The 27,306-nt window shown below is 40.6% G+C and overlaps 1 protein-coding gene across 1 annotated transcript in view; it reads right to left on the reverse strand.

Moving 5' to 3' along the window:
- Positions 1–939: 939 nt before the first annotated feature.
- The window catches only part of GPC1 (glypican 1), an 85,484-nt gene continuing 59,117 nt past the window's right edge, over positions 940–27,306 (reverse strand). The window contains exons 2-9 of the mRNA XM_018554834.1: positions 21,074–21,232; positions 16,452–16,846; positions 11,839–12,004; positions 10,257–10,387; positions 8,775–8,894; positions 6,040–6,173; positions 5,025–5,200; positions 940–1,819 (exon numbers count right to left, since the gene is read on the reverse strand). Coding sequence (XP_018410336.1) covers positions 1,605–1,819; positions 5,025–5,200; positions 6,040–6,173; positions 8,775–8,894; positions 10,257–10,387; positions 11,839–12,004; positions 16,452–16,846; positions 21,074–21,232 — 1,496 coding nt within the window. The 3' untranslated portion in view covers positions 940–1,604. The remainder of the gene's footprint in view (positions 1,820–5,024; positions 5,201–6,039; positions 6,174–8,774; positions 8,895–10,256; positions 10,388–11,838; positions 12,005–16,451; positions 16,847–21,073; positions 21,233–27,306) is intronic.

Raw genomic sequence — 27,306 nt, forward strand, 5'->3', positions numbered from 1 at the left:
GCGTTATATTTCCACTTCCTGTAATAGGGTGACAACACTATTCATTCTGCAGTGAAATTACACAGCAATGTTGTCTCCCTGTAGACAGGATAGTCTTAGATGGACATTACAAGTAACATTTAAAAATAAAGCCCAATTCCAGCTAATACTTCTTTTTAGGCAATTACAGAAACATTTGAAAAAAAAAGGTTTAAACCCTAGAAGTAAAATCTGACTATAGTAAGCACCCCTGTCAGTGTAATATGATTCCACCCCAACCCCTGTAACTGCTGCTATAGCTGGACAGCTTGGCCTGCAAAAGAAAGTGAAAAAATAACAGATCTACTGGCAACAGGTAGTGAAACTATTACTGGGGGGGAGGGGGGTGGCTAAAAAAACTAAAACTGATGTGGTAAGGGCTGATTCACACTAGCAGCTGCGCTATAACGCACAGCTTCTGGTGTGCGTTGTACACCATGAGCTGGTGTGCCAATCCCAATGCATTGTGGGATTGGCTTTATAAAGTTTGTTATAACTTTATTGAAGTATATTAATATTTCATTAAGTTCTATGGGTACAGTGTGATGTCATGCGGCTGTACTGGAAAAAAGTGCGGCATACTTTGTTTGTCACGGTGATGGAAACGTAGCCCATTTGTCCTCTTATTTTGCCCATAGTGCCACTTTCACCATAACATGAATAAAAGTTTGTACAGTCAATCTATGAAGTCGTTAATATTGTAAGTAAAGCTGTGTGATTTCTCAGTAGTAGTAGCAAAATAAGTTTTACATTGCCTCCCATGAGCTGCGCTGGGCTCGTCTCTTGTCAGTCCTACCTCTAACAATGATACAAATTAACATGAGCAGGGGCGGGAAGGGAGGAGTCTGGAAATGATTGGCTGCAACCTATTAAGAACAACTAGCCAATAGCGAGCGAGGATCAGGGCACAGCTCTCTTGCCAAGGTACATGCTCTCTCAGTCTATGTTTGCAGTTTTGTGATGCAGATGACTACAATACTGAATAAGTAAGCAAGTCTCCACAAAGCTCTTGTGTACAGTCTACTCAGCCTTTGTATAAGGACAAGCTCTTTAAATAGACTAAACAAAATCTCTGGTGACAACAAGATGGCTTCTCATGCCTCTCCTCAAAATCACGCCCGGTGACAGAAATAAAGAGGACCGTTCTTTATATATAGACACATAAAGAAAACTGCATCCATTGCTTCTCTGAATCTGTCCGTTCTATAGGCTGATAGATGTGTGTATTTGCACTAATAAATATCTTACATTTTTTTCATGTATTTTATTTTTCATCTTAGAAAAGAGACACGGTATTAGTGAGGCTTTATGCCACTTATAACAATATTGTGCTATCGATCAAAGAATAAAAAAAAAAAACAGCCCGATTAAGATTTATCTGTATCCGAAAATAAAATACACACAGTTACAAAAAATGTACAGGTATGGAGACTTTGTGAGCCTGTAGAAGAACACAGTGTTATAGAGGCCTGATCTCCAGCTCCTTCTCCCTTTCCATTGTCATCTACATCCAAACTGAGAAGGTCGAGTTGATTTGGGCAGGGTGAAGTAAACAGCATTCCCTTTTATATGAAAATTCACATAAGTTACCATCGAGCAGAAAGTGCCACGAGCAAAGCCATGACAAGCATAAGGAGGCTCCATGAGTGAGCGTAAGCACTGTTCCCTGTGTCTTCTGATGATTTGGAATTATGATTTATATGTGTTTGCGTGTGCACTACAGCAGCGTCTCCTGAGGCTGTTTTGACGCAGACGCTGTCAGTGCAGCCGTCTCCGCTTCCTGATCCGCTGATGTCATCGCCTGGAAAAATACAATAGTGATTGTTAGTACATAGACATGAAATACAAGTTGGACAAATAGTTATAGATTAAAGTGACATTAAACCCTCAGATTTTTTAACATAAACCAATACTGTAATGTGTGCCTTACTGTAATCCATGGTTGTTTCCCTTCTCTTTGCTGCTCTTCCTTTTAAATCCTTATCTCTTCTCATGCTGGGCAGAACTTCTGTTTTGCAGCAGACTGCCTTGTCTCAGGAATGGATACACGGTGTCTGTGTATCCGTTTGTATAGGCTTGTAACCTGAGCCAGCACTACAGGAAGAGGACCTGAGCTGAAAAGGGAAGTTCTCCCCAAGCATGAGAAGACATGAGGATTTAAAAGGAAGAGCAGCAAAGAGAAGGGAAACAACCATGGATAACAGTAAGGCAAACATTACAGTATTGTTTTATGTTAAAAAATCTGATGGTTTAATGTCACTTTAAGCTTGATCTCCAGGCAAACAGCTAAATACACAGATGAAATACATACAGTCAGATGAAAAAATAAACTATTCCTCATGGAAATTAAACTTTGATTCATTTGGACAGGAAAACATTAGATCTTAATACAAACAGTGCCTACAGATCAAGGGGATGTTCCTGAACATATGACGCATAAAACTGACATGATGTTCCCATGCCCATTCCTTCACGCGATCTGTGCACTTTATCGTGAAATAATTGATTATTTTCGAGAAATATCTTTAAATTTACTGTGTCTGTTTTTCATTTGACTCTTTATTGTATGTCTTGGTGTCCAACCTGTATTGACATTATTCTTTTTTTTTTGTTATTGCAAAAAAATCTAATACAAATTTATTGGAAAAAACTGACACGGTGTATTCATTTTCATTATCTAAATGAATAAAAATGCAGAATTGTAATATGGAAAAAGTAAGTCAAATCCAACAATTACCGCCAATTCAAATCCATACTCCCAGGTAGGTGCACACTCCCTGGGAGTATGCGGGTGTGGTGGAAGCTGTCATATTTGTAGGGATCCACCGATACCAAGTACCGTATTCGGTACAAGTACAGATACTTTTCGAGCTCTAGTCTAGAAGACTAGACTAGAGAAAAATGTAAAAGTTAGGAGGCAGCTGTCATTTGTAAGGAGCACACGGAGCTCCTGGGATTTGTACATCTCTGTTTTAATGTACGATTTTGTTTTTATAAATATAAATAAAGGGATGCACAGATACCAGTTTTGTGAGTACGAGTACTGGTACTTGCCGAGTACTTACAAGTACAAGTACTGATACATTTTTGTTTATTGTCATGTGACAGTTTTTCTAAAACAATACAGACTAATGATTTCAGGACAGTGGTGGAGCGCCAGAGCCAGGTCCCCGCTGCAACCCGGGTAGTTCTCATGAGAATGCCAAGTATCAGCACTGGTATGTGAAAAGTATGGGTGCATCTCTATATTTAAGCCTCAGGTATTTAGGAGCTGGTGTTGCTGATATTGATGTGTGTGGTGTCATCATACCAAGATCAAGAGAGCTCTTTGAGGACCTTTAGAAAGCAAACTGTGACTATGTATGAGTAGAATGATTCCCAAATGATGTGAAACCAATCATTCCACTGTAAGGAAAACATCTACAATTACATAGATTTTTTTAAAGAAAATGCTAATTTGTCTAGGACTGGCCAGCCCAGCAAATACAACCTAACAGGTTACTGTTTGATGCTAAAAAAAAGTCTCCAAAACCCCCAAAATGTCATTGCGGGGTGTTCAGGTAACAGTTGGGGTCAAACTGCTTACATCTACAATCAGAAAGAGATTGCACCAATTTAACCTGAATGAGAGGTTACGAAGGTGTTAAGAAAAAGTATTTTCTGTACAAAAAGAACATTAGAGGAAAAATAGAGTCTTCTATAGAACACACACAGGTGAAGACCAGGCCTTCTGGAACAATGTGCTGAAACCAATAATTGTGAAGCATGGTGGTAGAAATATTATGGTTTGGGGTTGCCTTGCTTACAGTCACTGAGTCAACTGTGCATTCTGCATCATATCAAAGTGTGCTTGATGAGTGTGAGTCCATATGTCCAAAAGTTGTACCAGAAATGAGTCTTTCAACACCGTAATGATCCAAAGCACTCTAGTAGATCCACCAAGGAATGGCTTGCAGTACCCAAGCCGTGATTTGATTCCCACTGGAATTTTGTAGGGGGATTTTGATATCAGCAGTTCATACAAGGAAACAAACAAATGTCTTGCAACTGAAGAAATCTGGTATACAGAAGTGGCCAAATATTAAAGTGGATTCAGAGACTGGAGGGCGGTTATACAAAAGCCTACAAGAAATAACTTCTACTGCAGGGAGCAATTCCAGCCTCTGAGGCTTAACTGTGTAAATTCTGCTACCAGAGTACACATTACATCTATTGATATTTTTGTTAAATAAATGACTGAAGGAAAAGTTTCCTTGTGTTTTTATTCAAGTATACGACCTTAATCTGCAGGCACTGTTTGAGCAAAGATTAAATGTCTGCCTGTTCAAACATGTTCAACATTACCAATTTCCATGGGGTATTCTTAGTTTTTCAGATATACGAGAGCTGTTTTACCAGCCAAAAGATTTGTAACTCTGTCCATCCATTCCTGAGATTTACAGCAGGCAGATGACACCAGTGGCATCCCAAGGGGGGTGCGGCCCGCACAGGGTGACACCAAAATGACTAACAGTTATTTTGGTGTCACCCCCTATGAAAAGTCGGGCACTCGGTCATGGGCCGAGAACCCAACTGTTGCATGAGAGAGGAGGGGACCCGGCAGCATACCTTATCCCGCCGGGTAAACATCTCCTCCTCCCTTTGCCGGTGTCCATTGGCAGGTAAGCGTGCATGACATCATTAAGCACATTCACAATGATCTCGCGCGTGCACGATGACGTCCCAGAGTGGTGACACCACACCTGGAGACGCCCAAGGACACATTGATCAATTTAAAGGGACCACAAGGTATTTGCACAGCACTGCTGTTACTTAGAAATAGTTTAAGCAAAGTCAAGTTCACTTAAACCTGCACCTACTCTAAAAGCCTCAAACCGACATCAGTTTTTTATTGCAAATTCCAGACACCGACAGCAGTTACATATACTGAATGGCTAACCGGAACTGACGTTTAACCTTCAGTGCTCAGACATCTGGAGCTCATATTAAAATAGAAATAGGATTACTTGTGTCCTGGAAGTCCACATCATTTCCATTGTAGGCATTGCGGAGGCGGTTTGTCATGATCTTCAGCTGCATGATCTGCTGACGGATGGTCATATCAGGCTTGGTAATATCCACGTCAATCTCAGGGTTATTGATTTGGTTGGCAAGGCCACTGCCCATCCGTTCTGGCATGTACCTAAAGCAAAACACAACTTATTACTATAAATGTCAGTAATACTGCACAATGATTCTTATTATACAAACAGCATATTGATGTTTTAACCAAAGAGGAGTAAACCATCAAAAACAATTTCTGACACGGGCTTGTATAAGTTTAAAGTAGAACTATGGCCTCCCATTAAACAACTATGTACTACAGCACTTAATTGTAAGTGCATCTGTATTCATAGCCCCTTACAAAATCTCACAAATACCTGTTGATCCTGCCAGTAAATTTTACCTAATGCAGCTTCTTGTGATGGCGTGGCAACACTGCTGCAATGCTCCTGAATTCAGAGCAGAGTTGTCACTCTAATCTAGGTTGTGCATGCCTGCAATACAATGGGATGAAAAATGTTTTATAAGGGGTGTGGATATCTGTAGTGTCACTGCTGATTCACAAACCTGTAGCTTGTCAATCAGCTCCTGACCGCAGCTTTCTGTATTGGCAGCACTGCTTCTGTTGTAAAACCCTCCCGCAGTGAATTGCAGTGTCTGGGATGGGAGCATGTGAGACAACTCAAGGGAGGTAAAATAATTAAATTTTTTATTTTATGAGGCTCGGGCTTCACATAGAAACTGGATTTAGGACCTGTTTATGCTGGTGTACAGGAACCTTTAGATATACTATAACAATAGGTGTGTGTGGGCCACCACTGACTTTCTTGCCCCATAGCTGGAGCATGAAAACATTGTGAGGTGGAACACTGCTAAAATGTTATAAATGTGTCTCCAATGACTCCACGCAAATCAACTTGACTGAGCCCTCACAAATTTCCCTGCACATGTCCAGCTGCTAGGGACAGAATGAATTACCTAGCTCGGGCCATTCCATTCCAGCACTTGTCTTCGTTGCCTTGACCAGCGATAGTCTTTTCATTGCAGAACATACTTGGTAATGATATCCAGTAATCCTGAATGTCACTGAGCGTCGCTTTCACATCTATTACCTACAAAAATAAGTATGATTACATTTATAGAGTAATGGAGCCTAGTGGGATAACACAAAGTCCTTGGCCTACTAAATGCATACTACACAAATGAAAGAATTCTGCATGTTCTAAATGGAAAGTGAGGTGACCCACAGCAACCAAAAAGTTCTTAGCTTACTGTAGTTACATCACTTAAATCTGAACTGCGGGCAAAAAATCTTTCCTTTACATATATTTCTCAATAGCCACAAAATATATAAATGCATTGTGTGTGCACCAGGCAAGATAAATCCACCCCATGCCAAAATCCATTACCTAGGAGGGTCTATTGACAGCCAAAAAAACTTATAAACATCTCAACAACAAACATCAAACGTCTCTTAAAATGGACCTGAACTAAAAAAGTGAAGATTTACTAATTTATAGGGAACATCTAGGAATAATGTGCCTAAGCATTACCCTGAACAGTTCACTATATGTGAAGGTATGTGTGCCTAGGAACTACTGTGCCTACAGTCTCATAGCTGTGTATCTGAAATGTGAGATATAAGACACTGCTGCCTCAGATCCCAGTGGGTTTAGAGTGAGATTTAGTGATGTACTGCTCACTTCTGAGGGATTTCCTGGAGAAGAAGCCGTACCCGAGGACATGAGATGCAAGGATTTTCCTGCTTCTGAATCATGCATTTTGTGGAGCTGTGCTATCTGCACCTCTTCTGCTGCTTCCTGATCAATAGCCCTACCAGTCATCAGATCCCCAGTCATGGGGGGGGGGGGGGGGAGGAAGAGGCTCAGACATAAAGTAAAACCCTTCTCCTTTTCAGGATGGCCGCCCCCACACAGAGACACAGTGTGAATACGCATTGTAAGTGATAGATGGGGAAATAATCAGCTGCAGGAGCCTATAGACAATACTGGTTTTTGGTCCTTTGTCTTCCTTCTGCCTTTTCTGTATACAGTTCAGGTCCTCTTGGTCATGGACCTACTAGGACAAAGTCTACAAAAAACTTCCAATAAAGCTGTATTGGAGATTTTAGGAATGAGATCTTACATTGCCCATACATTAAAAAAGATGGGGGGTATCCTCTTCAAAGTTATATCATTTGAATGAGGTTATAATATAATTGAAGAAAATGGTTTCCATTTGAATTCACAGTGCTAATGATACACTTGATTCGGGTATTTTCTCCAGCTCCTTAAGTAGAGAATTATAAAACATTCTTCTTCCCACTTGAGACTGCTGGATAACAGTCATTTATAGCTCTGGGCTCACCTAAGCAGCCCTACTGTCTGACATGTCCCTAAAGGTAAGCTGTACTAAGATACATATGTAGGCTGCCGCTAGGGAGTTCTGCTGAAAATACTGGCTCCCTGGCTGTCAAGCAATCCAATTTCTATTAAATCTGCAACTCCCATGCCACATACTAATGTTCCAGTCTGCAGTGAAGCTGGGGAATGAGTGTTTGGCCATTGCTGATCTCTTTTGAAAATGGAAGTTGCTTGACTTTCGTGCTCATTCTCCAGCTTCATTGCAAACTGGAACAATCATGCGGTTGGGGAGTTGCATATTTTATAGAAGCCCAGTTTGATTCCATTCCATAATTAGATTAATGAGATTCAGATTCCTCATTTATAGACGACATATATATCTCTAGACATATAACACTATAGTATAGATTAGGGATGCACCGATATATCGGCTGACGAAACATATCGGCCAAATGCCGAAAGTTAAATTTTTTGGCTGAAATAGCAGAGCATCCGTGATTTCTCTCCAGAAACTGTTACAGGAGGCCGAGCAGTGTGGGAGGAGAGCGCTGTGAGCGTCCAGCGATCAGAAGAGTGGTGTGGGTGGAGACAGCTGTCAGCTGTCACAGGAGGCTGAGCTATGCTGCCGCACCGCTCCGCCCAGCCTCCTGTGACAGCGTGTCAGGATGGAGAGCGGGTACAAGCAGTCAGTGATCACTGAGTGTTTGTACATAATTGAGGACATAGTATGTTTACTGTGTCCTCAATTATAAATGAATGGGAAGTGATCTACATCACCCCCTGTTCATTCAAGATTGTAGTTATAGTAAACATACCATGTTATCAATGAACAGGAACACTCAGTATAGAGGCTTCCTGTTCATTGATAACAGGGGATACAGAAAAAGAGATTGAGGGATATGTGTCCTCAATCTCTTTTTCTATTTTAAAAGGGAAATATAAGGGGTCTGTTTAGACCCCTAATATTTCCCCAGAGCCCCTAAAAGTAAAGTAAAAAAACATTTTAAAAAAAAATGAATAAACAAAAATTAAATATAAAAAGTTCATAAAAATTAAATAAAAATAAAATATTTTTAAAAATTTGAAAAACATTGAAAAAACATATTCAGTTTCGGCTTGACATTATTTTTAAATTTGGTTTCATTTCGGTTTTGAAATGTTCATTCATATCTAGTATAGATATTTACAGTGCTGTCAAGTAAGAGACATTTATGCCACAAGTACAACAGCAGCTATAAGTTTACTTTTCTAAGACTGGCAGAAGGTCTTGATAGGGAATGCCTTGTTACAAGAATGACCCCGTGTCACTTTATTGAGAATATATCAGGCACTCCTGCATTCATCACTCACCAGGTTCTCCATGCTGGGTACGATAGATTTATCTTCTTGAACAGCCTTTCCTTTTCTTCTTCTTTCATCTGCTTTGGGAGTCTTGCCACCCTTTTTGGGGTTCCCACAACTTTTGAAGACCTGCAGGGATGAAAGGGACTCTTGTTAAGTAGCAGAGTTTGTAGCAAATGTATTATTCACCCAAATCAGTAAAGCAGTGTTAACATGGCTGACGCATAATATAAAATATATCCTCTATCTGTCTTGAGAGCACATTATTCAGGATATGTGGAAGATTCCATGCAAACTGTCTGTTCTCCTAATTAATAAATGCACAACAAGGGGTGAATGGAATGAAAATAAGACCATTAGTCTATGTATTTATTATTTACTGTACAATTGTTTCCACTCTTCAGGCCTCATCTGTATGACTAGCTTTAAAGGGACAGTCCATCCAGAACGGATATTTTAGCACTGGATAGATACTGGTGTGCTAAACGGAGTGAGACTTCATGAATTGGGGCAGCAGGTTGGTTGTAGGTCCAAGCTCTGGTGGTGTAAGGCTATACAAATGGAAACATTAGGAGGCAATATCTAGCTCCAAGGATGAGTGCTCAGTATTATAGCAACAAATATATTCAAGTAAACCTAAGTCAACTATATATTCTTGTCTGCAGGAGAGTTGTAAAACCTCTCGCTCTCGCTCTCTGTCTTTCTCTCTCTATATCTATATATTAAAGGTGGCAGAAGCTCAGCAAATGTCTGGCAGCCCCCCAGAGGTAAAGCTGACAATGCAGACATCTTTTGCTTCACAGCTAGCCACGTATAATGATGAATACTGCATCTGAATCCATTCCAAAGGTATTTAACCACATCCTAGAATACTGTAGAAGTTGTGCAGTTGGAAGTGGATTCACTGAATAATATCATGTTTTTAAATTATAGATAAACCAGTGTTGATGATCCCTGGTTTACTACAAGCATTTTTATCAGGGTTATCATGCATGGGAGAGGGGTTATACCCCCACAAAGTCAGGAGTGTCACATATTGGCTGCAGTACATGGCAGAATGGCTATTAGCCATTGTGGCCAAGGCACTCAACATCCCAATGTTCAACCATCCATACCTGCTTCTCACATAGCAGTTGTATTGACAGGGGTCTTGTTTTTTGGGTCATTCATTGTATACCCCTCAGACTGCTGGGTAAAGCAAAAGGTTCACTTAACTGCCACCCACAGCTGCTTATACTAAGCTTCTCTTTGTTACTCGACTGATCTGTTCAGCCAAAGAAGTGAAGAGAAAAAAGATGCAAAGGAAGTGCAGAAATGGAGTTGCTATTGCATATCACAAGATGATTCATATTTGTCAAAGGAAAAGGGTAGCCCCATTCGCGTTCCAAATGTTTCCATTATCCAGGCCATTGAGTTTACATATAGTGTATCTCCAATGGTTGTTTACATCATGCTGTCTGATGCAAACTCAGGTACATTGTCTATAAATACCTTGTTGGTTATCAAATCCTTGTTCTCTTGCATGTAGATTATAGCGTCGGAAATCTTTATGTGGATGGTTCCCACAATGTACTCCACTCCCACAGCTCCATTAAACTTGCCCGCAACTAACATTAAAGACTCTGAAAATCACAAGAACAGTCATTGTTATGGACTATATGTATATAAAAGCATAGCATCACCCCATTTTCTGATCCAAGTAATTCCTCTCAAGACTTTCATCGTGACATATGAACTGAGGCTAATGTTAATGTCATTAATTATAAACTCAGTTGTCCAAAGCTCTGGTTTTTGGCTAGAGTTGTGTTTTAATCACTTCAGCTCTCACACTTCTCCCATGGACCAATATATATTTCTACTATGGGCCTGTTTATTTGGCAATCATTTTGTCATACAAAACAATACAGATACTGTTTTATAAGAACAAACAAGGCTTTCTTTTAGAAATGTTGGAAAAATTATTTTACTTTTTATGCAATCCATAGACAAAAAAAGGAACAAAAACAGACAAAAAATTAAAAAAAAATCTACTTTGATAAATTCTATTCTATAATTTGCCCTGTTACAATCAAATTGGGATTGTGGACCAACGCATTACAAAGTTACTTACAAATTAAATTAAGGCTTTTTTCCATTTTGCACTTTTTTAAATAAAATAAAAATAATAAATAAATAATCAGGAAAATAATACTAAGGGGAGAAGGGGTAGAAGGAATTCATTAGGGACAATTAACGCAAACTAAGGGTTGATAAGGGCTAAATAGGAACAATTTTTTCAAAAAATCTTTGTACCTTTCAGGCTGCTATCCTATGTCGAAAGGAGGTCTGCCCCCCCAAATCCAATGCAAATGGATTTCGAAGCCGTTTGTAAACATACGGATACCTCAGCCTTGGCTTTTAACACTTACTAGAGCCACAGGTGACATCACCCTGCCTTCCTGCAGAGCTGGGAGCTCGAATTCCTGTGAGGATACACTCCAGCCTAATGCAAGTGTGCGTTTCTTCAGGATTAGTACCCAACTATCCCAGGAGAGATAGTCACCCGTGTCTTCCAGAAGCAATGGAGGACTGGGCTGAGGTAAGTTATTTTTGTTTTCTGGGTGATCTGTTAGTTTACAAATGGCTTTTTAAAGCCATTTGTGTTGGGGAAGGGGGGGGCATGACTACCTGATAGACATAGATGGTCCGCTTTGACCGACATCATATGCAGAATAAAGCTTTTTCCTTTAATTTCCATTAATTTGCAGATGAACCAAAACAGAGAAAATACAAATGTAATAATGTTACTTTGCATGTCTCTATCCCACCTCTGATCGGTGCTTATAAACACTGTGTCAGACGCCCCATTTTTTTATAGCAGCAGCTGTAATAGCTGCTGTCGAAACACACTGCGGCAAATTCTGACAGCTGGGAATTGCCAGCAAGTGCACAGAACAGCAAACAGAAGTCAGAGAAAAGTCAGGATTCCTCTTCTCTCTCCGGGTCTGTGAGTCAGAAAGCGTTGAAGTGAAATAGTAAGGATGAAAGAGTTTAGCCCTATGTGTGAATGGTGAATCTTGTGCTCTCTACTCACCAATCAGATTTCTCCATTCAGAATCCAAATCTGCTTGATTAGCCAGACATCCCTGCATGACGTTCCAACAGTAGTTATCGCACAGCTTTGTAGTAGCATGACCCCGGCACAACGGACAATACATCAGTTTCATAACTTCTCGTGTGCATTCTTTGCTCATAGGAACCTGTAGGGAAGATACTTTTTATTCTTTTGCTTTGGAATATTGGAATTTTGTTGGAATATTATTAACATTATTATTTTTGATTTAAACACCATCACCATCCTATTAGTGCAGTACAAAGTAGCTGTTACAAATAGGAATGCACCGATACTGGTATTGAATAGGAATACCCAGCCAATCGGCATTGAAGCCGGCCAAACAGATCTGACAATATGGTGACACGACCCCACTCTGCAGGCACCTCATTCCCCTCACATAGACCGTTAGCAGGAGTCATTACTGTACCAGTCTCTCGGCCAGCTGGGCAGACACCGCTCTCCAAGCTCTCCTGGTTCTGCCCACGTCTCCTGTGTTTACAGCGCCCACGTGATTGGCCCTCAGGGTGCATGCACAGTAACAGGCTGAGGGCCGATCACGTGGGCGCTGTGCAGACAGGAGACGTGGGCAGATCCGCTTAGAGAGCGGTGTCTGCCCAGCTGGCTGAGGGACTGGTATGGTAATGACTGCTGCTAAGGATCTATGTGAGGGGAATGATCTGTCTGCAGGGTGGGGGTCATGTTGCCATATTATCAGATTAGTTTGCCTGGCTCGCCTTGCCTTGCCTGGCCTGCCCGGCTTCCCATCCAATCAGCATTGAGCCGGCCAAACATCATGGAGACAGCTTCACGGCTACATGTTCCCTTGCAGCACTGCTGGTCAGAGGAAATCTCCCTCTGACCGGAAGTTCCAGTATCGGGAAAGGTATCGGAGGGCGAGTACAAGTACTAGTATCGGTACATCCCTAGTTACAAACAAGTAGAAATAATATGGATACATACTGTAGTTACACATTTGAATAAGTATATACCCCTGCACAGACTCTATTTAAAACATAGAACAGGGGTAACAGCCCTGCATTTATAACATAGCAAGAGCGGCGGCTGCAACTAATCGAAAAGCAACTAATCGATTATGAGAATCGTTGCTAATGATTCTCATCATCGATTATAATCAATTTAATCGATTAGTTGTTGCATCTATAAAAAGCTGGCAGGGGTTATAGCCTTCCTCTTTTCCACTAAAATAAAAACATTTTGATTTTTCTCAATGCTGCTTTTGGAGATTGTTCCTCACTTCCTGTCTGGTGCAACAGTTGCCACGAGGAATGCAAATGGGAGGAGAATTGTTCATCAGCGCTCCAGATAGCAGTAAAAAAACCTGGCAGGAGTTCTAATCCTCCCCATCTATCCAAAAGAAAAAAAAGAGGGCTGGACATACATTTTAAGGATGGCATTTTGGCTTGGACAGTAGCAGTAGAGAGAGCCTGAGAAGAAAACAAGTCTCCATTCACACTTGTGAGTCTGCATTTCCGTATTCCATACATTTTCTGGGCCTTAAGTGTATTTGTTTTTGCAAATGAAGGTTGCTAAGGGGTGGGGGCTTGTTGTTATGCACTAAACAAAAATATATGTACCATTCATTGAAGTCTATGGGGCAAAAAACACACAGTGTAGCATCAAAAGAAGAGCCTGCACCTCTTCAAAAATCACACTGCAGCATGTTGCAGAGGAGTGGAAGGGCACCGTAGACAATAATGGGATTCTATTGTTGTGCATTGCAGTGCAATGGCATACACACATCATCCTAGTATGAGCAGGTGTGACTAGAGTGTAGAATGTATTGTGAAGAGGGTGGGCATGAGGACATGCCTAGATATCAGTGAGGCCATGTGTAGGGGGGGCAGTTTGGAAAGAACTTTCTAGGCTGAAGTTATCATTTTGAAATGTATTTTCTGTCCAGTTGGCAGCCAGCGGAGGGACTGACAAAGATTGGAGGTGGGGAAGATCAGAGCATTATATTCCCCTATTTAGCTTCCATCACTAACACACATTTACCAATTAAAAGAAATGCAATTTTTAAGCCAGAAGGTGGCTGCAGAAAGCTGTTTTTTTAATGGACAAAAAGCTTATTACTATCGACTTGGCTTAACTTAATACAAGCCAGAAGTGCCATATTAGATTAGAATGACTTGCAGTGCCGAGGAGGCTGCATTTTGTCAAAAAGCCTTGTTAATCCTCAGAGTGGTTACTGTTACCTGTCACACTGTCAGAACATCATAACACACAACGCTCAAATGACATATAATTTGGTGATGAACTGACAAATATCCTGGAACTGATCTATGGCCAGGGCTGGTGATGTCATTACAATGGTGTCATCGCCGGGAATATGAACAATATGCCAGGCTTTAATATTCTTATTATATTCTATTTATAGCCTATCACAATTCTACAACAGCAATGCAATAACACTACTATGGGCCCTAACCATTACCCAAACCATGGTCAACACTCTGTGTAATACCCGTGGTCTGATCACTCACAAAATAATTAGTACAACTAATTGATGAATTAATAATACAACACATATTCCCACCCAGATAATAGAAAATATAAAGACGTTATCTCAAGGTCACCTGGACTATATTACAAGACAATTACAGCAACTTTAGTTTTGTGAAGGACACAGTTGGAAAACTCATCTTAAAGTGAACATGTGCTTTGCCCAAGCAATGCAAAGCAACAGGTCCGCTACAAGAGCACTTTGGCTTCAGGAAACAGGAAAGATAAAGGAAAGAATGATATGTTGATAATGATAATCTAAAGTGTCTGTTAGATCAAAACTGACTTCACAGCTTTTTGTAGATTTGTAAGTTCAACCACCTCCCTATCTTATTATATATCTTGGGGATTCCACCAGTAAAACCTCCCTGCCAAAGTATTTGTCTCAGCCCCTCATGGTACAACTTTTAATTCTGCCCTTGGATGAGGCCTGCTACTCTATAATAATAATAATAATGGAAAATAAAGCAACAACAATAAGACCCTATTGTAAAGAATGTAGCAAGTAGACCAAAGGAGCATTCTGATCTTTCCCGAGTCGTTAAGAGGTATAGGAAGACAGTGAGCCATTCAACTTCTCTAGGTTTGGCCAAACCAACCCTTTGATGCCCCCCCGGCTGCACCTGCACAGTAGATCCCCATGGATTTCTATGATGTCTCCTGTATGGTGACACGGTTACATAGACATCTATGGAGAGCTACTGAACAGACACTGGCAGGGGAGAAGCCTAATTCTAAATGTAAACCTGTTACAAAAGTGAGCAATTAAACCAAAGATATGTCACTCAAGTCTCACTGAACTATTGGCCGGTGAGAAGCAACATAGTCATTTACATCTTTGGATCTGACCATTTCAGAGATACAGTAAGTCTATCTCTGAGAAAAACTCAAAACTCGCCATGCAGTGGGGCTGCCCCCACACTGCAAGGGTTAAATGCTTGTTTAGGACTAGGTTATCGAGATCTCACCTGATCCCCACTCCCCCGGCAGATGATTCTCACCTCTCCCCCTACACCGTGGCTTGTGGACTGTCCTTTGACATCCTTATGTATAATGCAGGGCTGTGGAGCTTGCATTACAGTAAATGGGAGGACAGCAGTGGGCCACCAACCTCCAGGGCGTAGAAAGCTGCAGGCGTTGGTCTTGGAGTTTTCAGGACTGCAGTCTACACAGGGCCCCTAGATATTAATGAGCAGTTAACCTTTCCAGTGCGGGGGCAGACCCACTGCAAGGGTAGTTTTTTTTAATTTTTCCTAGAGCGCAGTCTTAAAGAAGAGCTCTGAGCAGTAAAAATGAACCCATGCACTGAGGCTACCCCCACACTGCAAGGGTTAACTGCTCGATTTGGTCTAGGGTCTAAATAAAAAAAACATATACTCACCTGATCCTCGGTCCTGCCTGATAAACCAGTCCACACAGCCTCTTTTCCCCTAAGCTCTGGCAGTCTAAGGTCCCATGATGTCATCGATCACATCCGTTCACTTGCATTGGAAGTGAGGACACCTGGGGACATTCTACAGCTGGAGCGGAGGGGCAGAGAGGTGAGCAGTCACCACCGTGGGACCGAGGATTGGATGAGTATATCTTATTTATTTTAGACCCTGGACCGAAACAAGCACCTACTTCTAACCCTGCACTGCACGGAGTTCTTCTTTAAGGTTTGTGACAGCTTTAACATATATGCAAGTTGTGCAATTGTATCCCTTTCGCTTGGAAAAGCTAGAAATAATGTAATGTATACTTCCTAACAGTTTAAATTAAAATATCAGGAAATTAGTGCGCCACCCCAGAACTGACACCACCACCTAATTCTGTGACAGGGCTGGCCGGATGTAGGACCCACAAAATGCAGCAGGGGAAGCTGAAGATTCTTCAGGCAGGGGTAACTCATGAATATAGAAGAGAACAGTTGTGTGGGCAGCAGGACAGGTATTTAAAGACTTCTTTTCCAGTCAGCTTTTGTTTTTATTAGCGACAAGGTTTTTGCTGTATGATGTTGGATGTCCAACCACTTTCTTTAGCAGAGTGAATGAACATAAGAGGTGATGGTAGAGATTGTGGTTACATACCTGGGTGACTTTCTTGACAATGTCTGCAGCAGCTGCTAGTCCCTGGACAAATGAACGGGCAGCAATAAATGCCCTGGTAGCTTTTAGCTTCATTTCCCGTGGAATGTCCCCAAATGGCTTAAGCTGGTCATACTGCTTCGCCAAGCAGTCCAAATACTCGTAGGAAAAAGTGACTTGCGGGCTCTGTGACTTGAATACACGCTCCAGCAGGTGGCTCCAGAACTCTGTTAATGCCTCCTCCAAGTTAACCCCAGAGCCACGATAATACTGACGCAGCTCCGAGTACAAGTCTCTGAAAATCTTCCCATCATTTTGGCTGTACAGCTCCCCATAACGATTCGGGAAGGTGTCCAGGAGAGTCTGCTCCGACTTATTCAACAGGTCCTGGAAGTATCCTGAAACCAGACAGAAGGCGCTTACAATATATTAGAACAAGTGCCCTGATTGCTAAAGACATTTTGATATTATCCAGATAAAACATACTGATCTTGAGTCTACTGCAGAAAATAGTCACTGATTGCTTACACTGATTACTCACTAACCTAAAGTATAACCAAAGCCAAAACTTTTCTTTTCATTTATAAGTAGGGAAAAACGAAAAACCCCTGTCAGGTTTCTTTTCATCTCTGCCCCATTGGGAAGATTTACATTCACTTCCTCTTTTGTAGACACAACAATATGTGAGAGAAAATCTCTCCAAAATGAGAGAAATGCCCACGTAGATAGTTGTTACCAAGTGTTGCCATTGGAAGATTTCGGCTCTTTTTTTTTGTTCAGGTGGCAACTCAAAATTGTGGTTTGTCCCTCACTTTCAGTCCCAGTCACAATAGACTCTGGGGCTTATCGAGAAGATGGATCTTCCTAACAGGGCAGCAATAAAAATCTAACAAGGGTTTTAACCACTAACCACGCTCTTCAAAACTAAAATAAAAGTTTTGGCTTTAGATATGCTTTAAGGTTTCACCCTCCATACATATACAATAGGTGGGACATAATGGTTATATTTGCTTAGTATACAGCTCTATCACCTACTATGTGCTTTCCGATGCCTGGGCAGAAAGACAGTACTAAGCAAATCGATCAGCGCACATATGCTTGCTTGACAATGAAGGAAGGCCAAAAGGAGTCAGCATCTGTTGTACCGGCCAACCCCTTCAGCAGAAGGACAGAAATGTTGGCCATAATAACCACTTCAAATGCAAGCAACGTGTACGTGCACCCAGCAATATTGTATACAAGTCCTTTGGATAATCCAGCAGAGGCATTCTCACTAACAAATGTTTCAGGTCCATCAGAGAAGCAACCTTTAAATTGCGTATCACTCCATTCTATTTTACAATTACTTTTCACAAGCTAGGAATGCGTGATCTTTACACTTGACTTTACTTCGCCCTTACCATGTACAATTTATAAAATCAACCACTATTATTGCAGTCTGAATGAATGTTGAATTACCTTGAATATTTCCTCTAAGAGATATCCTGTGCCCTTCATTCGAAATGTCAGGTGGCAAAGCTATTACAGGAAACTACATGTGATGATTCAGAGCCAGGAAGGGGCCCCGGGGAGACCCTGTGTTGGGAAAATAGGGCATCTGTCCAAGAGCGCAAGTGCCAGGGTTCCACTGACCTTATTCATACTTCATGTAACTGGCGCCTCCCTTTGGCAAATTTTGGATTTTTTACAAGGCAGGGGCCCAGTGAGCTGGCTTATAGTGGCAGAAATCCTTCTTTAAAGCCCAACGGCACTCAAAAACTATCTCTCTAACATCCGTCCCTCCCACCTCCCTCTAACCTATCCTGCCTGGTGTTTTGTTTTTTTCCCTCCTGGTGAAGCCAATCATACTTACCTGAATACCCCAATCCAGGTCCCTAACTGATTCTGTTTCCACCAGCAAGGACCCCTAATCCAGCATCGCACAGTAACCCTCGCAGGCTTGACTTCCTTAGGGCTGACATCAGTAGTCTTCTGGATCCTGAGAGGGCTCCTCCAGTGAACAGCCAAGGGGAACTGTCCATGTCATAGAGGCAGTGATATGGACACCCAGAAGGACCCAAGCGGGAAGTAGACAGATAGGGGAAGGACCTGGTGCTGGAGTATCACATGACCACAGCTTAAGGTAAGTGAAAAAGGAGACTTTGCTGGGCAATGTATATTTAAAAAAAAAAAACGTTTGAGAGTTTAATACAAGTTTAGGGATCGTAGACAAAGTGCAGTGCTGCTTTTTTTATACCATGTCTCCAAACATCCACACTACTAGAAAGTACTTCACCACTTCAACTCTGTTACAGAATGACTTGCCTTAACTAATTAAAGGAAATCAATTACTTTTAGGTGAACAATACAATAATAACTCAATATATGTATTCACAAAAAATAGACTGCACTTTCCCGGTAAGTTTTTGTCTGTTCAAAATGTTTAGTTCTTTTCTTTTCTTTTATTGTTTTTACTGTAAATTAGAAAACGATATAATAGATCCTCTTTGCAGGATAATGGGGCTTATCACCGGAGAATTTTGTATTTGAAACTTTATGGATTACCCATTGTGTACCTCCCTATTAAGTTTAACCCTGTTTAAGCATCTACCATCTTTATTATAATGAACTGTTCAATGTTAGCTGCATATCTAATAATCACATAGGAAGGCGGTAACAACTAACCGCAAGAAGACAAAGAAAGAAATGATACATGTATATTAAAATGACACTGTCAAGTTTATTTTTTTTAAACCTTATGTTTACAGTGAATGTTGATTTAGGTGTAATTATAGTGTAATTAAAGAGGAACTATAGCTTTTATAATGTTTTATAGCTATACCTGTGAAAGAGTTCAGCCTAGTGAAATCATCTTATCAAATGTCTGTAAATGTATTTAAAACCTTGTTCCTATGTATAGGGTGTAATTAAATATATACTTGAGGCAGCCAAATTCTCATTATGTCGGCAGACAGGATCTGTTTGATTAAAAATAAAAGACTCTCTACATTCTCTAATACAGTGAAACACCCACAATTCTCCTTATAGCCAGATACCATGTGATCTTTGCCTAGGCTTTAGGTTACATGAGTGAGCGCTCTGGTGCATTTTTAAAATGTATTTATGGCAAGAAAAAGGTACTTTCTTACTTATAATATGCTGAAATGTGCCTATTGGTTTATATTAGGGACGCACCGATACTAGTATTTGGGCGAGTAGTTGTACTCGCCCGAATGCTACAATACCTTCCCTGATACTGGAACTTCCCGTCAGGGGAAGACTTCCTCTGACCAGCAGTGCCATAGGGGAACATCGAGCCAGCTACCCATGCGATTAGGAAGCTGGGCGGCGGGTAATGACCTGCCTCCCAGCTTCCTGATTGGCCGGGAAGCCACTCTATGCTGATTGGCCGGTCTTCCTTCCCGACCACTCAGGAAGCTGGGAACCGGGTCATTACTCGCTGCCTGGCTTCCTGATTGGAAGCCGGCTTGATGCTGGTTGGCCCGGCCAAGCTCAATCAAGCAGGTTAGACAACACAGAGCCAGCTTCTTGGGCAATCAGATTGCCCGGGAAGGTGGCTCCATGGCAGCGGAAGCACCGGTATTGGTACTCTGTATCGACAAGTACCGAAAGCAAAGTATTGGTACTCATACTCGATATTTAAAAACCGGTATCGGTGCATCCCTAGTTTATATGAAGTGTGAATTTTAGTAACAGGTCAGTTTTTTTTTTTTATGGCAATTAAGTTCATCATATTGTCAGTACCCAAATCCTTACTGCCAACTCCTTGTGCTTATGCTTGGTACAGCCATAGATAAAAATATCCCCATCGCCAAAGCCATTGTGGATATCAGATATATTTCTCAGTGGCTTACACATGCACATGCATAGTCTAGGAGTTGGGAGACTAGTTGCAGGGAGATGGGTCACCACCCAATATAAGCACTTCCTGACCATAAAGACCTGGGGCAACAAGGGGGTATATTTGTCTTCATCTCCAGTCTATATATTCACAAGTTCAGGAAAGAAAGAACGTGGGAAAAAGTGCACACTATAACACCAAATGTTCCTTCATTCATGATCTGCATGGTACAACCCTTTGCTGCTACTAGTTCTGTGTGTAAATTGTAAAGGTATCAATGTGCATTCTTTCAGTAAGCCATGAAAATGGCCTCAAAATGAATATCACTCATTAAGCTAGACACACCTGAAATAAGAAGAATAAGTGGCTTATTGTTTCAATGATTCAGTTAGATGAACGTTAGTCAACCATTAACCATGGTAGGTTATGACAGACAAATATCTATGATGGTGATCTCCTGAAAGATAATTTACTGGACATAGCGGCATAACAGAAAGCAAACTTGAGGCATTGCTCAATGCATTTATTGTATGTATTTGACTAAATAAACAATCTCTCCACTGATTACCATGTGTCACGTAGGGTGAAGGTCAGAAACCGATATGTATGTAGGACCTTCACCTGATCCCTGCTATTTTACACTTTCAATAAATTCCTGTTAATAATTTAAAGCACAGATAGAATCCCATGAGCATGTAAATTATTACTGAATATGCAGTATTTATCTTATTATATCAGCTGGTGAACACAGTATCATAAACATAGTGAAGGTAAAAGCTCTTACTATCAAAGTTCCTGTTCTGTGAGATGAGCAGGCCTTGGATTGACAAGCTGGATTCTCGCAGTGAGTTGTCAAACTCCAATTTGCTGATATTGGCAAAGTTTTCCTCCATCTCCGAGGTGCAGCAGGTGTAGCCTTGTGGACAAATCCTCAGATGCTCACCTGCAAGACATGACATGAACATGACAATACGTCTACAAGAGCATGATGAATTGAACCATTAGCAGAAGAGCCCTAGAGCACAGTGCAGTCTCTACATACCACACCCATCTACAAAGATCAACTCTGTCATCTTCCTCATTAAACTCAAAATTCTTTAGTAGATATTTCAATTTGTCAGAAGATTCTACTTTACATGAGCCTAGGGTTGACCGCACATATATTTTCTTTTTGGATCGTACATTGCATCATGTTCTGTCACCACACAACATGCAAAATATTGCCACTAGCCAGCAAGTAGTCTAATATATTGCAGGGCCAAAGTATGGGGACACCCCTCCAAATGATAGAGTTTAGGTGCACAAACTCAGGTACATTCACTTGAATGGCCTGGCCTTTAACCCTTCTAAACACCTATGGAATGAATTGGAAGTACAATTGTAAGCCAGGTCTTCTTGTTCAACATCAGAACTTGACCTCACAAATGCTCAAATGGCTGAAATTCCCACAGACATGGTAAAATCCTTGTGAAAAGCATTTCCAAAAGTGGGGATGCTGTTATGGCTGCAAGAGGTAGGGGCAACTGTAAATAATGCCCATGGTTTGTAATAGGTTATATACACACACACACACACACAATGATCAGCCATAAGATTATGACCACTGAGAGATAAAGTGAATAACATTGGCTATCTCATCCCAATGGCACCAGGAAGTGGGTGGGATATACTAGGCAGCAAGTGAATGTTTTGTCTCTGACGTTGATGTGCTGGAAGCAGAAAAAATGGGCAAGTATAAGTGACTTTGACAAGGGCCAAATTGTGATGGCTGGACAACTGGGTCAGAGCAACTCCCACACTGCAGCTCTTGTGGGATGTGCACGATCTGCAGTGGTCAGTGGTTTTAAGTGTTGACTCGGCCTCCAAATTCTCCAGATTTCAATGCAATTGAGCACCTGCGGGATGTGCTGAAAAAACAAGTCCGATTAATGAAGGCCCCACCTTCAAATTTACAGGACTCAAAGTATTTCCTGCCGTAGACTTGGTGCCAGATACCACAGCATACCTTCAGAGGTCTAGTGGAGTTCATGCCTTGATGGGCCAGGGACTGATCAGTATATATAAAAGGCTTTGTATTCTTTGCATACCTTATTTCTCTTTTCTTTACCAGTCTTCTGGCAGTGGAAATTTTAACTAAGGGCAGGTTACTAGATCTCCCTTTACTTCCTGGAACTCTGGCACATGTGACTAAGACATGTGACCATGCACATCATGTCAGGGGAGGAAAATGCCTTTCCCTGAGATCTCATGAGATTACAGATGAGATTTCCCAGCAATACTCTGCTGATGTAACCTTCCGAGGATGCAAAGCTTGGGCACAATTACATCATTTGTGCCAGATGTAGACCAGGAAGTAGATGAACTCTATTTGTAAGTAAATTAAAAACATGTTTGCTTAACTTATGAATGTAAAGTGATTTTAAATCAGCATGCAGAGCTGCACGCTGATGTGATGTTTAGTGAAAGGGCGTAAAGGTCCGCTTTAATCCTCTTGTTACTAAAATACAGAATTATAGAACATTTGATACAATTTGATATTTGTCTGTTCCCACCATGCTTTTATAAATGGTTTTATTGAACTATGACCTCACACACATTTAAAAGCTTGTATAATTCAAGGCATTCAAGACAATAGGCTATACATACAGACCGTAGCATATCTGAAAACATTAAGTGCCTCTTTCACCTTTTCAGAGGAATCTGTAATAAATGACTCAAGTTCACCTTGTGAAGGGCTGGGAGTAGAAACACCTTAATTGAATGTTAAAACCGCCATCCACGCGTGCCTTTTGTTTAACTGGAAAAACTAGTAGGAAGTTGGCAGCAAAATAATGCATAAACAGTCACAAAACAATAATAATTATAACCTCAGGACATTGTGGTCCTAGAATTGTGATTACATTGTCAGTGTGCCAAGCTGGATTGCACATCCAATCCTGTTGTAATCCTCGTTTACTTTTTAAAAGAACCTGGAAAATCCTGGCGATAAATTGAACTTACAAAGTTGATGGTGAAATTATCTTTTGAAAAGAACCTGGCAGGCAGCCTCTGATGCCAGCTATTTGCACTGGAGGGAGAAGAGGAGCTCAAGACTGCTGGGATTGAACCTGAGCCAGAGAAAAAATGGTGACAGGCTCTCTTAACAGCCTTCAAATGAGTTAATGAAGTACAAGTCTTTCATATATTTGACATAGAACTCATGGGCTTCTCTACTTGATTTCCAGTTTTATTTTTTTCCAGTTTTTCCCAGTCATAATTTTTAAGACTGAACTGGCAATATGGCAGCTCTGGTATTTGTCACTAAAGTTGTGTCTGAGTGTATGTATAGGCTGCTATCATTTCCACATGACACTCAGCTTCAGTCAGTTTAAGGATACAAATCTGGTGCCTTTTACTGTTATGCGTCATTTCTTCTGAAGACCTTTTGTTCAGTTGAGGTTACCAAAACACTGGTCACAAACACATAGGATTATACATGATTGTGAAAAGAGCAAACAATGTATAAAATGCATCAAATCATCGTACTTACAGGTTGATTTCACATTAAAGGAGTCATTAAATTCATCACAGCTATTTGCATTGTTTTATTCATTTAGCTCAATATGGAGATAACCAGGGAGCTTTGTATAGCATCAGCCAGCGAATGTGCCAGATGACGTTTTCCACGGTGTTGAAACTCAGAGCACTCAAATTTACAAGTCTTTTATCTTTTTCAACTTGTTTTTGTTAAAATACATTTTTAAAACACGCATGCCCTCTTCCTCATTACAGCCATGTAAGCTAAGCTGGTATCACCAGGCCTCTTCTTTTTTTTTGCCCTCATTGGGATCCCTTTGCTTAGCCCCTTATGAGAAGTAAAGGGGATCATAAGTGAACAATGGTCTTGAACACATAGGAAACTATATGGAGGTGTGTCTTTGGAGTTCTCCGTGACATCACATGACTAACATATTACATTATTATATTATACTGAATTACCAAAGTATTGATACATTTAACTATTTGGTGATCACCTTCATTTGCTAAGAAATGTGAGAGGTGCTTTTTTGGTTTCCTAATAAGGGGTAGGGAAAGAGGAGAGTCATTGTGGGATATCTGAGATGCCTCTTGATACTTTAAATGTAGAAGACTAAACATCTTTTTTTAACAAGAGTGCATGTGTTTTTAATTATTTTCTTAAATATAATGTTATTGGATTAAAGGACCTTTAGCGTCAGTTCACCAGGGTGTAGGTGGTTACCTACCTGCCTTCAATAGGGTGCAGATAGATAGTATACTGTATAGGTCCCCAGTTCTCTGTCCTCCCTTAGTGTACTGGGGGTGCTGACGACTACAGGATACCACTATTGAGTCCTGTAATTTGGAGGGGTATCCCCCTTTTTGAGTACCCCTTTCCCAACACATTTTAGTACTGAAGAGTGTGCAGGTTGGCATGAAGGGAGGTCACACATTCACTGCTCCTTTGTCATAGAGATACCAGCATGTATGCCATGTGTCCCAGGATGGGAGTATTTTACAATGTTTTAATTGTAACAATTATCAAAATATTAATTCAACCCACCAATGCTGAAATTGTGATTTTGCCCAATGGCAACTACTAAATGTTCAGTACAAAATACAAAGATTCACCAGCTCAAACCAGCAAAGCCAAAACCTTTAAGAAAGTGAGCAAATGTTCACAGAGTGTCACAGCCTCGCTGCTATAAATAGGGTGAGCATACTCAACTGAAGAAAAGATATTGGCAAATTTTGCAGAATTCCACCATACAACTCCCACTATGCTGACTTTTCATTATAATGGGTCACACATGTCTGGAAGCACACATATTAAAAGAAGAAGACCCCTAGGACTGTTACCTGAGTACTTTTTTAATGCCTTGAGAGAAACAATATTTTTTTTCTAATGCTTATTCAAAAACATTTTGAAACAACCACTTGGAGGGGGTAAGTTGTACAGGGCATTGACCAGAAACAGCCCTTTGCCCATGATGCTTTTTTTAGACTGCCACATTTGGACCTATTGCTGAAGACCATAGGGATTATTATCAGCTTAGTGGAATCCTAAAGGCTTATAGGGATACCAGTCCTAATTATTTTAGAATTTTTAAAGCTAGAAAAAAATAAAATAATAAAGAATCTGACAGTTTAATTTTAATCAGATTGCTGGCTTTATTGCTAATCCCAGTCAAATTCTGAACTTTATAGATCGATTCACTCATCTCTAGCAGCTTAGAAACATTTCTTCTTGGTGGTTTGTTGAAGTACTTGTTGATGCCATAAATACCCCTAAAGTGAACTATTCCACTTCCAAAGTATGTGTGGCATTTGGCGCCTTCAAAATCTGTGCCATCAGCTGTTTTAAATGTACCCGCTCTTTCTGAAAAATGTGTTGCTGGTATGCAAATTGTTTTTTTAAGTCAACAGTTAAGTTCATATCTGCATCTCCAGCCACTACCCCTGGCAGCTGGTTTATGCCTGCAGAAATCAGTGACATGTGATGGTCACAGGAATGGAAGAGATGTGTTTGACCTGCAGGATGTAAATGACAGCGTGGCTTCACCTTCTCGATGTTGTGTGAGGAGGAAAATGGTGAAGCCCAATTGGTGTATAACTGGGTCTTTGGAGAAAATTGCACATAAGCATAATTGAGAGATTGTATAAAATAGATACACAATCTCATGAAATCAGGTCTCTCTACTATTAAGTATTATCAGCAAAAATTGGGGTGGTTTTAACATCAACTGTTAACGAAATGTAATTATAACAATGCACAAAACAAAAATTTTAATTGGTAGAAACAACTATGTGCTGCTTTGAAAATCCACATTAAATTGAACAGCAGACCGAACAGGTGAGGTCCACCTTACAAGTGGGAAAGGACTGCATTCTTTGCTCTATTGACTTAAAGACTGCCATCGCCTGTCTTCTGGAACCATGATTCCCTGGCAGGTAAGCGTTAACATGCTGGTTATTAGAAGCACACATACTCGCTCTCTGTTTAATTAAATCCACCCACAGAGATGTGTTGATTTTAATTTCCCTTTAGACAGTTTTTCATCACCAGACTCTGTGTTTTTCTCTGACATTACAATATTTCTTTGTCCATTAATAGAATCAGATTCACTGCAGCCTCTAAAAATTTATCAAGGACAATTATCTTTGAGACAGTTCATTGTGCTCTTTGATCTAACAGAATATCATGTCTTCTGTCAGCTGCTGTACGGTAACTCAGCACAATATTATTACGCTAGAAGTTTATTAAATCCTAATGAAATATGAGGTCAGAGTTTCAAGGAAACTGATTTCTCGAAGCGCAGGACCTTGCTGCAGAAGAGAGCTGGATGACCCACTTGTTTGACATTTACGTACCTACGATTAAATCTGAAAGGCTCTTTGATTCTTGCCCTAGCTTTACAGATATGTATTGCGTATCGCTGTCTGTAAAAGTTCTGATTCCGTTTTATCTATGATCACAGTTTCTGTTGGAAAGAATATATCAGAGACTAAATTACCACTCATGGACCAGAGCATAGGGGCAGAGCCTGAGAGGGGGCAGGATCAAAGCACATATTGACTATTTGGCTGTTGGCTTAATTTTATTATATTGTCATCTTGTCTGCCTAACAATAGGTATATCAAACAGCAGAATTGAAGGTGGAGAGAGATGAGGTTGGAGATGATGACTTACAAAACTCTTTAGCTGAAGAGCAAAGTTTACATTACTTTGTACTAATCAGATTCTTTGTGATTGACCCTGAGACAGTATAGTTTACCATTAGTTCTGCTTATGTTGAAGGCAGTTAGTTCTGCATATGACGTAGGCAGTTAGTTCTGTTTATGCAGTTCCAAGGCTTTTGATATCATACAGGGAGAATTTTTAAACTGGTGAAACATTTCCTTGTGAGTAGGATTAATCATACGTTAAGGAATGACCTATAAGCTACTGTCAGCATTGGCCATGGATTTCGATGGTTACCAGTACTCTAGAGAGTTGTTCAGGGACAAGCAAGCATTTGC

The sequence above is a fragment of the Nanorana parkeri genome, unplaced genomic scaffold, assembly GCF_000935625.1.
Source record: "Nanorana parkeri isolate BGI_ZX_2015 unplaced genomic scaffold, ASM93562v1 scaffold174, whole genome shotgun sequence".
NCBI lineage: Eukaryota > Metazoa > Chordata > Amphibia > Anura > Dicroglossidae > Nanorana > Nanorana parkeri.